At 35.8% G+C, this 12546-nt stretch overlaps 2 protein-coding genes across 3 annotated transcripts; both read left to right on the top strand.

Annotated features, from left to right (window-relative positions):
- The first annotated feature begins 688 nt into the window (after positions 1 to 688).
- LOC145601728 (uncharacterized) lies at positions 689 to 4514 on the top strand. 2 transcript variants are annotated; one of them, XM_081657794.1, is made up of 4 exons: positions 689 to 842; positions 971 to 1692; positions 2579 to 3019; positions 4018 to 4514. In XM_081657794.1, the coding sequence occupies exons 2-4, from the start codon at positions 987 to 989 to the stop codon at positions 4206 to 4208; spliced, it is 1338 nt and encodes a 445-aa protein (XP_081513920.1). In that variant the 5' UTR covers positions 689 to 842; positions 971 to 986; the 3' UTR covers positions 4209 to 4514. The 2 variants fall into 2 exon arrangements, with proteins under 2 accessions (XP_081513920.1, XP_081513919.1); XM_081657793.1 differs by having other exon boundaries at positions 709 to 1692.
- Positions 4515 to 5611: 1097 nt separating this feature from the next.
- On the top strand, positions 5612 to 10786 carry LOC145601429 (GTPase ERA-like, chloroplastic). Its single transcript, XM_081657446.1, has 9 exons — positions 5612 to 6006; positions 6787 to 6932; positions 7489 to 7629; positions 7711 to 7821; positions 8674 to 8799; positions 8996 to 9094; positions 9173 to 9274; positions 9904 to 9984; positions 10426 to 10786. The coding sequence occupies exons 1-9, from the start codon at positions 5664 to 5666 to the stop codon at positions 10510 to 10512; spliced, it is 1236 nt and encodes a 411-aa protein (XP_081513572.1). The 5' UTR covers positions 5612 to 5663; the 3' UTR covers positions 10513 to 10786.
- The last annotated feature ends 1760 nt before the right edge of the window (positions 10787 to 12546 follow it).

Below are 12546 nucleotides of genomic sequence, written 5' to 3'. Positions count from 1 at the left end.
CTAAAAAAATAATATTAATGGTTGTTGGAAAAAGCAAATAGGGTGAACATTTTGGGACTAAAATTTACCCATAAGAAACTATCAAAAGGGGATGGAGGGAGTATAATATTCCAAAATAAAAGTACGAGTGTACGACTCAAAATACTCTGTATTTAAAAGTATAAATAAAAAATTCATAGCTTAGTCAAATATTCAAAACGTGGAAATATACATACTCATTCCTTAAAATTTAAAATTTGAAGGAACCTAATGCTGCCACCTACTTCTTGTTGGACCTCACACTTTCTAGTATTTTCTTTTAATAATTCAAAATTATTTAAAAAATTAAATTAAATTAAATTAAATTAAAATGTTGGGGGCTTTTTCCCTCTCACAAAAATATCGTGACTCACTTTCTTTTCGCTCAAGATTCCACCCAACACTCAAGATTCTAATCTACCCCAACCCAAAACCCCTTCAACACGAGTACACGACACCGTTTCATTTCTGACGTCATCCACATTTTCTTGTCTTTTTCCCCAAGTCTCCTTCCTTTATTTATTACCTCACCAAAAACCCCTTTTTTACCCTTCTCATTTCTTTTCTCCTTTATTTCCCACTTAAGGGTAATTTCGTCTTTTCAGACCCAGAACCTTCTTCTCTTTTAAAATTAAAAAACATTCAAAAGCCAACAACAGAAGAAGAAACACACAAACACCTCCAAAAGTTAAGGAGAATCAAAACGCGTCGTTTTCAACCCTCTTTCCCTCTTCTTCTTCTCACCGCCTTTTCCTCTTTCTCTAGGGTTCTCTTTCATTTCAAATCCCCTCCATTTTCACTTTCTCTCTCCTCCGAAAACCCAGGTTAGATTTCTCCAGATTCAATATCAGATTCTTCAATTTTTTTCTTCAATTGAATCAATCATCTTCTTCTCGAATTTTCCAGATTTCGATTGAATTTTTGATTGATTAATTTGGTTTTGAAATCGCAGAGATTGGAATCAGACGATGCCAACCTTCGCAGCAATACAATTCGATCGGTTTCTGGAACCAGGAGCTTCCAAAACGACGTCGTCTACCAACATTTTAGATGTTTCACGCAATACGACGTCGTTACCGGTTGACAATCTCAAATCATCTTCTAGAAGGAAGGATATACCACCGACGCATCCTCAGCTTCGTCGTCTGAACTCCACCTCATCTCCGGCGACGCCGCCGCCGCCGTCGGCAAGACCGCAGATACATCCGTCGCTTTACGCTACACCAGAACCAACACCTATCCCTGACTCAGCTACCTCTTCATTTCCTCCCTCTTCTCCTTTTCTTATCAACCACAAAAGGCGGGGCCCGCGCTTGCTCAAGAGCCTCTCTGACCAGAGCGTAGTGGCGGAGGCTGCTGTTGCTTTGGAAGGGGGGCATGTAAGAAGTCATTCGGAGGAAAATGTTTCTATCGAGGCGAAAATTGAGAAGTTTGATGATGAATTGGTTGTTAATGGATTGAATGATGATGGGTTGGTGGCCGAGATTGAGGCTGAGAAAGCTGAAGTTAATGGGGATGTTTTGGTGAGAGAGAATTGTGAGAGTGAAGATTTCTATGACCCCCAGGAATCTATGAGTTTTTCGGCTTCGGCTGATAGCGATGATTACGGTGGTGAGAGGTCGGCTAGAGGTAACACCCCCACGGGAGGAGGAGAGTTTTATGATGCTTGGGAAGGTAAACTTTTTTTTTCCAAATTTTCATAAATTTTTGGGTTTTTGTATGTGATTCTGTTTTATTGAGCATGATGCTGTAGAATTAGCATTATCCTATGGTCCTACTTTGTTTAGTTTAGTAATGCAAAGGTAAATTAGGGAGAAATGATAAAATGGGGTGTTAAGATTGGTCCCACTATTTTGTTTTTGGTAAATTTATTGCTTAATCATGGCTTTTTCTTACAATAAGCTCTATAATTCTGTAATATAGAACAACGGTAGTTTATAGTGATAATGATCTGACTTACTTTTTGTAGAAGGGGGAGTTATTTGAAGCTTTTATGTTGAAAGATACACATTCTATTGAATAAATTATCAAAGTTAGGTGCTGCAATCTTTAGGTTTAAGAAATATGGTATCTTCACCGTGGTTGCTATAGTGAGGATATGTTATCTAGTTTTAAGAAGCCATAAGTTTGGTCTCTTTTTTACATTGATTTAGGAGCAATTAAGCTTGAAAAAGAGCTGAAAGTTGTGTTATTGTTCATGGGATTAAACTATGACAGATATCAGATTGCTTTGGTGATTATTATTTGTAGCTTTTGCAAAGTAGTCATTTAGTCTGAGATACAGATTGATTAATTTACGAGCAATGCTATTGCGCTCTGGAATATTATGCATAGCTAGCAGCCAATTGAAGATAGGTTGATAGTGACCGTGTGATTAACTAATAACCATGGTATAAATGAAGTATTGTATGTTATTATTTCAATGGAGGATGGATGTATTATTGCATGGTACCCTTTTTTGTTAGCTTAGCTTGTCAGTTGTGGCTGTAAATCTGCATAAAAGCTATTGGCATTAGCTAGCATATGGTATTGATAGTTTGTTTTTCCCCTTTTGCTTTAGAACTCTCTTCTGATAGTGGGCTACAAGCACAGCGTTCTCTTAACGAGGTTGAGATCGAGCTACGAGAAATGAGGCTGACCTTGTTGATGGAGATTGAAAAGAGAAAGCTCTCAGAAGAAGCCTTGCAGAATATGGAACAACTGTGGCGAATGCTGCGGGAGAAGTTAGGGGCTGTTGGCTTGACACTTCCTGAAAATCTTAATGCGTTGACAGAAGATGGCCAAGCAGATACTGCTCGTATTGAAGAAATTTGCCGACAAATCCAAATGGCACGTTTTGTGTCAGAATCTATAGGGAGAGGGATTGCAAAGGCTGAAGCTGAAGCAGTTATGGAAGCTCAGCTGGAAATGAAGAACTTTGAGATTGCTCGTCTGACTGATAGATTGCATTATTACGAGACTATGAATCGCGAAATGTCTCAGAGGAACCAAGAAGCCATGGGTGAGTCTCAACTTGCATTTGTTTTCTATATGGCCAGCTTGTGTCAACCTGACATGATTGTGATGGACTGATCACCAGTCATTTTGTGTTGTGTTGTTCTGATCTTTTAGTCATTTATGATTATGTGATACTTTTTATCCTGTCGTTTGTTATGCTGAACTACATTGCTTATGCTTCTGTTGTTGCTATGTTTTAATGACAATCTAATGATTGTGCTGCATTTCTCTTATGCTTATTGATAATCTGAAAGTGGCTGTTGATTCCTAGTTTTGAGGCTTTTCTTGTGCTGCTCTATATCCAATTTCTTTGTCTCTTTTAAGCTTGAGCTTCTTGAAAAAGAATACAATAGTTTCCGCCATGTGTGAGGATTCATTATTGTGAAGCTATAAATTGTATGCTTTACAAATTGTTTGAAAATTCAATAATGCGACAGATAGTGTGATTTATGGTAGGAGTATTTGGCATAGGATCAGTTATCCTACTCAATGCTGAGGGATACACTACATAACATGATGCAGGAAGTAGTATATTATCCAGAATTAGCTCTGTTTATATTAGTGATTAATACTATGAACCAAAATATACAGCCTAAAGTAATTTCATTTAACCCATTATCTGCTAACAGTTGCATCAATACTCCATAAATCCTCACGGTCTCAGTTTTTTTTATGAACGATAGATAGAGGAGCTCTATCTCTTTTAATATATTCTTTTTCTTAATTTTTTAAATATTTTTTTTATTTGCAAAGCACCATCCTATGATGGTTTTCATGTGTATTAATATCAGTGTATTATCATGTGTACTATACTTTGCGAATTTGTGCTGATGTTGAAGACTCATTTCTATTAATTGTCATTGTGGAGAAAATATTGCACTTGATTATTTATTAATTCCCCTTGGTTGCTTATGTGAGGTTTTAATAGTTATGTGCTGCTTCTAGATTATATCATTAAGTATTGTCCTGATATGCTGAGCTTTCTCGTGTGTTTATTTTCAGAGATTGCACGACATGAAAGACAGAAGAAAAGGATAAGACAGAAGTGGGTTTGGGGCTCAATTATTGTTCCTGCAGCCGTTACACTCGGTGGTGCAGCTTTGGCATGGTCTTTACTCCCAAGTGGAAGTGGAAAATGGTCATCTTCAAGTGAATGTAACAGAGCCTTCCAACCTAACAGTGATAAGCAGTGATTAGGCCATACCTAGAAGTATACAAAATAGGAAGAAATAATTTGACAAAGTCTGGTGCATTGTGCAATGTGCATAATAGCCTTTTTCACATTCCGGGATGCATATTTTTGTGCTATGCAGAATGTACAGTTTCATGAAAATAATGTACTTTTGATGATCGGCAATTTTTTGAGCAATGCTGAAATGCGTTGTTGTAAAACGAAAGAAAAGGTTTGAGTCCCTTGTGCTAGGCCAGGATGAGGTATTCTGATCCTGGGTTCTAGAAACTTGGGGAACTCTGAGTGTGATTATATTTTTTGCAGGGCATTTTTGATAAAGAACGAAGAAGTGGCCTAAATTTTGGTTACTTCAAACTCTTGTGTTGGTCTATGTAGACGTGTTTGTGAATTGTAGTAAAAAAGCTTGTGAATTTTGTTGCTTTAGATTGTTGAAGCACTCTTTTAGCTTGGGTGTTGCGGTGTTGCTGTGATGTTGATGAGATAATTAGAGATCAGATTTGGGTACTGCTGGCTGCATAATTTACAAGTTCCCATGCTTACAACCAAAGTTCATTTATTAATACAAGTAATCCTAATTGCTCATCACTTTTACCTGCTTTGGCTGTGGCCAAGGCGAGGTGCGCATCATACCACCTGTTGATTTTGGTTGTGTCAAAAACTGCCAGCATGCTGGGCTCTGTGCTACAGCAGGCATGGGTTTAAATAACAACTTATTCAAAACATGATTAATAACTGTCATTCAAGGCTTCAAAGAGTGAAAGAGATATTTGTTAGGGCTGTTTTACTACTAAGATGGTACGAAGTATGTTTTTTTACTGTGTGATTATAATGATAGATTGATCTTCTACTCCACAGATGTTATGGCTAGAAGCTTGAAAGCCACCTTTTGTCGGAGCTTTTTACTCCATAGATTGATACATGATTGGTGCCTTTTACTCCGTAGATGGTTGATACATGATAGTGGCCTTATTTTTCACGAGTCTAAGAAATAAAGAAAAGACAATATAAGGGATTCGTACACCCAAGGTGAGTTTGTGTCTTGGAGAGAACTTCCAATTATTACAAGTCGGGGTAAACAAACACTAATCACATAAGAACTCTTATCAAATTAAAGTTTCTCTTCACTTTTAGACGATACTAATTGCTTAAAATCTTGGACAATGTGAACAAGGTAGATTGGTGAGATTCGACTCCTTGCCTCACGCCTGAAAGTCGGATTGCCATCCTTACCATTGGAATCCAAGGTTGCGTACGAAGTACTTTTTGTGATTATTTGGGCCAACAAATGGATAGTTTTATGGGCTTCATTTTTCTCTGGGCTTACATTTATAAAATATAACCCGTTAGTCCAATAGCCCAAATAAGCTCCGTATTATTTTTATCAAACAAAAAGGAGGGAGAAAAGAGGATAACATTACATACAGTTTTACACAGCAGCAGTGTCGAAGCTCCAACAATGGAGGTTTTATCAGTCGGCATACCTCATTTAGGAGAGAGAATACTCTCTCATCCCTCAAACCTAATTTCTCTATCTTCATCTCCTTCGCAATTCACTCGATTTCCAACCATTCAATTCAATTTTAGAAATTCTAAACTCAGAAATTACAGTAGTATTAGCTTGCACGAGAAGCTTCCGTTAATTGAAGACGACGAAGAAGAACAAGATAGAAAGTACGAAGATGAATTAATGGCGTCGTCATCATCGTTTCTCTCTCTAAGTGAGAAACCAGATAGAAATTTAGCGTTGTTGGATGATTATGAAATGGAGGAGAGAGATTTTGACCCTAACCATAAAAGTGGTTCGTATTCTTTAAACTTCCTGCTTTTTTTCCTTTTTTTAATTTAGGGTTTCGTGTTGCATTTCGAAATTGAAGTTTAGGTTTGAAGTATTTGATGTTAGTTCTATTTTGATATCTTCAAATTTAGGGCAATTTTAAATGAATTTGGTTGTTTAATTGATTTTTATTGTATTACTTGTTGAAAGTGGGAGCATGCTTTGATGTATTTTGGTGTTATTAGCTATTAATGATTATCAGTTGTTATTAATTTTCCTGTGGTATTTTAGAGTGTTTAATTGTTTAATTGATTCACTTTCGAGGTTTCGTTAACTTGTGATATGCTAGAAAACGTTTCTTTGGAGACCTCGGAAAAGGCGATAGGGTTGGAATGATGTGTTAAGAAAGTGTTGGGAGGATACTAATGTAGCAAAGGATTATGCTATTCAGGTGATTGTATTGGTGTGTTGGTTGTGCTTGTGCACTTGTGCTCGGGCTTTGGCAGAGAAAACTATAATGTGTCATAATATATGCTCCATACCCTATTAATGTTGTGGGCGATCAATCGTGATTTAGTTGTTTTGTTTAGGACTATCGTAATATTTGTTATGCTCTTATAAGTCCTTATCTTTGGTAGATACGAAGTCAGGGGATTCAAGTTATTGAGTGACCCCTATATAAGGAGAAAACCTTGCTTCCACCTAGTTGATTTTCAGTAATAACAGAAGTCTATTTTCCAACTTTTTTTTGTTGGGGTTATGGTTAGATGTTCTGAAAAATATGCTTCTTTAATTTCGTTTACAGGATATGTGGCTGTGGTGGGCAAGCCAAACGTTGGGAAAAGCACTCTTATAAATCAAATGATTGGTCAGAAGCTGTCAATTGTTACAGATAAACCTCAGACTACCAGACATCGAATCCTTGGTATATGTTCTGGCCCAGATCATCAGGTTTGAATTTCCCTGTAAATGTTGGCCTTGGCTGTCTAATATCTATTTATAGAAGACAATAGCTCTAATGGCTAAATGTTATTTGTATTTCCTGTGTGGAATCTCTTTGAACTTTTGAACTGTGATTAAGCGTGGTGGTGTTTTGATAACCCCAGGCCTGATTGGCACATGCTGCTTGTATTTCTTCAAATTGTCTTGACGTCATTAACCTTTATTAAATAAAATTGACCATGCTTTTATGGTAAAATAGGGAATACTTGACATCAGTCTAAGGTGCTGCATCGTGTGATTTTTTCCTAGGCGATAGGGAAACAAATGTCATGTACCATTGTATTGTCTATATAGTAAGTAACCTAGTGATGCAGTTGAATGAGTACATTAATTAATTGCTAGTGACATTCTTTGTTAAGTTTTGCATTAATCTAGTCTTTTTTATTCAATTATCATCTTAATTGATTTTATTTTCAAGGTTAGCTCTTGAGTGTTTGTGTTTTACTGTTCACAAATTATATAGAACTTACTACAATTGTTAAGTCCAGCTGTTAATAGCTTGCAGATTATACTTTATGATACACCTGGAGTTATTGAGAAGAAGATGCACCAATTGGACACTATGATGATGAAGAATGTCCGAAGTGCTGCCATTAATGCAGATTGTGTAGTTGTTGTGGTTGATGCGTGTAAGATGCCTGAAAAGGTTTGCTCCTTAGCTCTTATCATCTAATCAGCATCTCAAATTTCTTGATTAACTGACATATATTTTCCTATATTTTTTCAGTTAGACGAAGTGCTTGCTGGTGTAGGGGAGTTGAAGGACAAATTACCCACCTTACTTGTTCTAAATAAAAAGGATCTCATTAAACCTGGTGAAATTGCCAAAAAACTCCAGGTTTGTATATAGCAAATGTTTATAGATGTCTTTGCTGTCCCATCACACAATGTTCACACTGTTGAACAAAAGAGTATTTTCATTTATAATTCCATATGGTGTCCAGTTACAGAAAATTTTTTCTTTGCCATAATTGACAAATTGCCAGGTTAACGTTTGTGTACCTTCTACTTCTATATCAAAGTGTTAACACTTTAACTTTTGAGGTCAAAGTTTAAAATAGTTGACTGAATTTTCCCCTCATACAAACATAAAAAAATAATCATGTGAGGTCTTGTTTGATTTATCTTCATGAGTATAATTTGAGATTATAGAATTTGTATGCTTCTCCCATTTAGATTGGATTTTCAGTAATTCATTAGGAAAGTTAGCTCTTATGAAATTGTCGTGGGAGGAGAAAATCATAGAAACAGTAAGAAAAAATTATCATATTATAATGGACTAGACCTACTCATATAGGATTAGTGGATCATATGGTTCTTGGGTTGCCTGCACATGTGAATGAATATATATCTGCTTATAGTGATAGGAAGTTATTTCAGGATATCTATGATGTGTTTCAAGATTAAATGTCGTTGGATGGAGGAATGGATCATGAAATTCTGATGAACTTTCTACAGGTAGTTTATTTGTAGGGTGTTAATATTGTCATGCTAGTATAAATGTCTGATATGCACAATGTTGTATAGCCATAATGGAATTAATTTTCATAAATCAGACAGAAAATGTGTAGTATATGATTTCTGGTTTCATTTTATGTAATCTTCCTCGCAACAACTGTATGTGTGGATAATGTTTGAAATTATTTCATAATTTGATGCTTATTTGACACCCTACTCCTGCTTGTTTCAGTGGTACGAGAAGTTTACCGATGTGGATGAGGTTATACCTGTGAGTGCTAAACATGGGCATGGAGTTGATGATGTCAAAGATTGGATTTTATCAAAACTTCCCCTTGGTCCACCCTATTATCCAAAAGTATTAGCTCATGCCTTTAGCTTTTTGTGAGATGATTGTTTTTTGCTCCATTTGTATGTCGCCAATGCATTCAGCACAACTGGTCATCTTGGAGGATGATTTACTTGTTCTCAGTTAATGTAATATTTAAATTTATAAGTGAAAAGATGACAATTTTTCAGCTAAATCTTAATTTTTTTTTTTTACTGATTGGCAGGACATTGCCAGTGAGCACCCTGAAAGATTTTTTGTAGCTGAAATTGTTAGAGAAAAAATCTTTTTGCAATACAAGAATGAAGTTCCATATGCATGCCAGGTAATTTTTCACTATATTGCCTGAGGCATTTTCGCTGCATGCTGTCCTTTGTCCAAACTTTAATGCCAAGTTATGCAGGTTAATGTTGTGAGTTACAAATCAAGACCAGGTGCAAAAGATTTTATTCAAGTGGAGGTTGTTGTTGAGAAGAATTCACAAAAGATCATCCTTATTGGAAAGGTAAGGAAGTGTGGCTCTATCAATATTGCGTTTGATGGTTGCTATTGCATTTTGACTCTTATATGCAGTCAACACAACCACCACCTCTCCACTGAAATCTTATCTGACATGGTGGTTTTTACATGCAACAGCTCCAGAAATTCTTTTCAAACATGATACAAATTTGATCATGACTAATTAAATTAGCCTCTTTTATCCTCCCAAAGTTTCACGGTGGGGGACTGATCATGGTTTTTTTAGAAATATAGGTTATGTGTGGTAGTTTTGATTTGGTAAATGATCTGGAATGCACTTCTGGGTGTTACTGTTATACTATTTTTTGGAAGTGATTCCAAATTCAGCTTATATCTTATGCTGCACTAGCCACCTAAGCTGCTGCAAGTCTGCAACACAGTTGCATTTGCATTCTGTCATGGTGTGCTTGATTTTGAAAACTACTGAGCCACTGACTTTATTGCTTCCATTTTTTTCCTTCATGGTATGAATTGCTATCATATTTGGTGTTGCTGTTGCTCGTTGTCTGCTTATCCAGTATTTTGCTTTAAAATTATGCGTCGATTGTCATTGCTGGTTAGGACCTTGCTTTATTTCTTTCTCATAATTTTTGTATTGATTCTGAATCTTTGTAGGAGGGAAAAGCTTTGAAATTGTTAGCGACTGCTGCACGCCTTGACATAGAAGACTTTTTGCAGAAGAAAGTGTTTCTAGAGGTAACTGACATAGAATATCCTATCGGTCTATCCCCATTTTTATTTAAGATAGTCCAACTTTTTGATGAAATTATTATCAATGTGACAAAAGCATAAATTCCAGATGTCTGACTACAGTTTGCTCTATCTCACTTTAAATGGGAATCAATGTTGCATCAGTTTAGTGAATATCTTCATCTTCTTATTTTTTGGTGTATGAAGAAGAATGGAACTCCTTAGCCATGCTGATACTCTTGATAGTTTGTTCATAAGACACAAGAGTTTGTGCCTTGGTGATTAGATTTTAATGTGGGGCCCAGGCCTTCCATTTTAGAATGGACTAGTATTCCGTTTTATTTTTATGTTTGAAGTAGCAAATTGGGTTTTAATTATTACAGTGATCATTACCGCTTCCAAAAGTCATTATTTTGACCACTAGTGACTTGGAGCTATTGTTTACAGGTGGAAGTCAAAGTGAAAGAAAAATGGAGACAAGATGAAGGGCTTCTCAAACGTTACGGATATGGTGGCCAGATACAAATTTTTTAACAACAGGATTCATCTTTACTGGTTCACTGGCTATATTGCTCCCCTCCATGCTCTGTGCACATCTTATGTGAAAAAGACCAGGTGGAGATCCCTGTAACTGCTCTTTATTTAGATTGTAGATATGCAGCAATTTGTGTTATAGTTAGTAAATTGCTTCTACATCTTTTGTGCCTTAATATCTGTTTCTTGTATGCTTTTCTTTTCACTCTATTTTCCTTCACCATACTCACTTTGGTAGGAGAAATTAAAGTGTAATTGATATGTAGATGTCCTATCTCCTATGTCTTGTATTTTGAGTTTGCTCATATGATTATGCCGACACATGTTTTCGTCCTTAAATCATACAACATTCATAATTTTCCTTGGCAATTTATCTTTATGCGTACAAGATACGCAATTTCTTACATCTGTGTCATATTCTAAATTTCTAATCATACATACCACAGTACAAATTATTCATCAGCTTCTCTTAAAGGTTATTTATTTTTTATTTTTATCCTGGCATCTGAACTGAAATCATGATGGATTGATTAATTAAAATTTACCCTATTTATCTTGTATGCTTACTGCAACAATTGTTCATTTGTATAACATGAACATTTTGTCTTATACTCTGTAATATTTTAATGAATTGTAGAGCTTGTTTGATAAATGAGTTTACACACTAATATAGAGATGCTCTTGTTTATGTGAGTTAGATTATTGGACAATATTTTGTCTATTTATGCTAGTGAAAAGTTCAGAGCTAAATGAGCTTGGAAGTGAATATTCAGCTCAGCTTGGTTATGTTACCGACTTATTGTAGTAGTCATGGATGATCAATAGATCCTCCCTCCAATATGACCAAGAGTATGTGGTGCATATTTGAATACTATTGTACTGGTAGTTGTATGACCGGTTGGTAAGTAAAATATAGGACCAGGCTTTAATTTGGAGTCAGATAGGGAAGGGAATTTAGGGTCGGTTACACAAAGTCTTTATCATGTGACACCAAAAAAACAGCCTCTTAGTGCACAAAATCTAAAGCCTCACATGGTAGAGTCGTGTCACTCGGCCTCATAGTAGTAACTTTTTTTTTTTTTTTGAAGGAAAGCCTTATAGTAGTAACTCCTTTGGTACCTTTTTCCTATTGAGATTATATTAGTAGGGAGGATTTAACGAGTGAAAATAATACGAAGTAGATCAAATGCATCCATTCAGGGAAAAAAAAAAAAGTATTGGATGTAAGAGTAAAGCTACTCTTTATGCAAAAAATTTATATAAGGTAATTTTAGGAGTGTATATAAAAGGAAAATGAAGCAAACAAAACGAGCAAAGAGAGTATTGACGAAAGAAGAGGCCCTACACTACATTGAGAAAATGCGTAGTATCTTTACATAATTTTGGATGGACAACGTCACGAGAGATGTTTGTAGGAAAAAGTATGGGAATGAGGATCCGCAGATTACGCCATTAACTGCTTCAGATTTTACTTGACCTAAAAAGTTAGGGACAATCTCCTATATTAATAAACTTGTTGGAACCCAACCCACCCCCTCTATCTTCGGGGTCGGCACCGCAACTGCCGCATTGATTAGCTCCCTTTCCCTTGATTTACCTTTGAAACTTTTTGAAAAGCAAGAACAAATGAACTCATACTAGTCTATTGATAATAATTTGGAATATAAGTCAGCTTAATATTGGTTCCTAAGATTAACTTGTACTCGTATCTGATTTATATAGAATCGAAGTGTTTATAAAGACTTGATTTAAAACTCTGAACTCAGCGCACCATTTAACCTCGAGCTAAATAATACAAGCTTAAAGTTAAACCCAGTTCCGACTTATTTTGACTCGATTTGAAAAAAAAAACACTAATCAAGGTGAAAGCAACATCAAATGCTGCCCATCTTAGGTTCTATTTTGTAGCTATTGATCAAAGTGAAAGCAATGTAACTATTAATCAAAGTGAAAGCAACATCAATTGTTGATGTAATATACTCCGTACTTTAGTTTAGCTGTGTGATTATCTAAAAAAAAAAATTAGGTGATTTA

This window comes from Chenopodium album, chromosome 21, assembly GCF_948465745.1.
Source record: "Chenopodium album chromosome 21, dcCheAlbu1.1, whole genome shotgun sequence".
NCBI lineage: Eukaryota > Viridiplantae > Streptophyta > Magnoliopsida > Caryophyllales > Amaranthaceae > Chenopodium > Chenopodium album.
The sequence above is the reverse complement of the archived record's forward strand: the minus strand, read 5'-3'. Positions and strand labels throughout refer to the sequence as shown.

Coding starts and splice junctions, on each gene's coding strand:
- LOC145601728 (XM_081657794.1), top strand. CDS start 987: ATGCCAACCTTCGCAGCAATACAATTCGATCGGTTTCTGGAACCAGGA. Junction 1,693..2,578: donor GTTTTATGATGCTTGGGAAG/GTAAACTTTTTT, acceptor CTTTTGCTTTAG/AACTCTCTTCTGATAGTGGG. Junction 3,020..4,017: donor GAGGAACCAAGAAGCCATGG/GTGAGTCTCAAC, acceptor GTTTATTTTCAG/AGATTGCACGACATGAAAGA.
- LOC145601429 (XM_081657446.1), top strand. CDS start 5,664: ATGGAGGTTTTATCAGTCGGCATACCTCATTTAGGAGAGAGAATACTC. Junction 7,822..8,673: donor AAATTGCCAAAAAACTCCAG/GTTTGTATATAG, acceptor TGCTTGTTTCAG/TGGTACGAGAAGTTTACCGA. Junction 9,275..9,903: donor AGATCATCCTTATTGGAAAG/GTAAGGAAGTGT, acceptor GAATCTTTGTAG/GAGGGAAAAGCTTTGAAATT.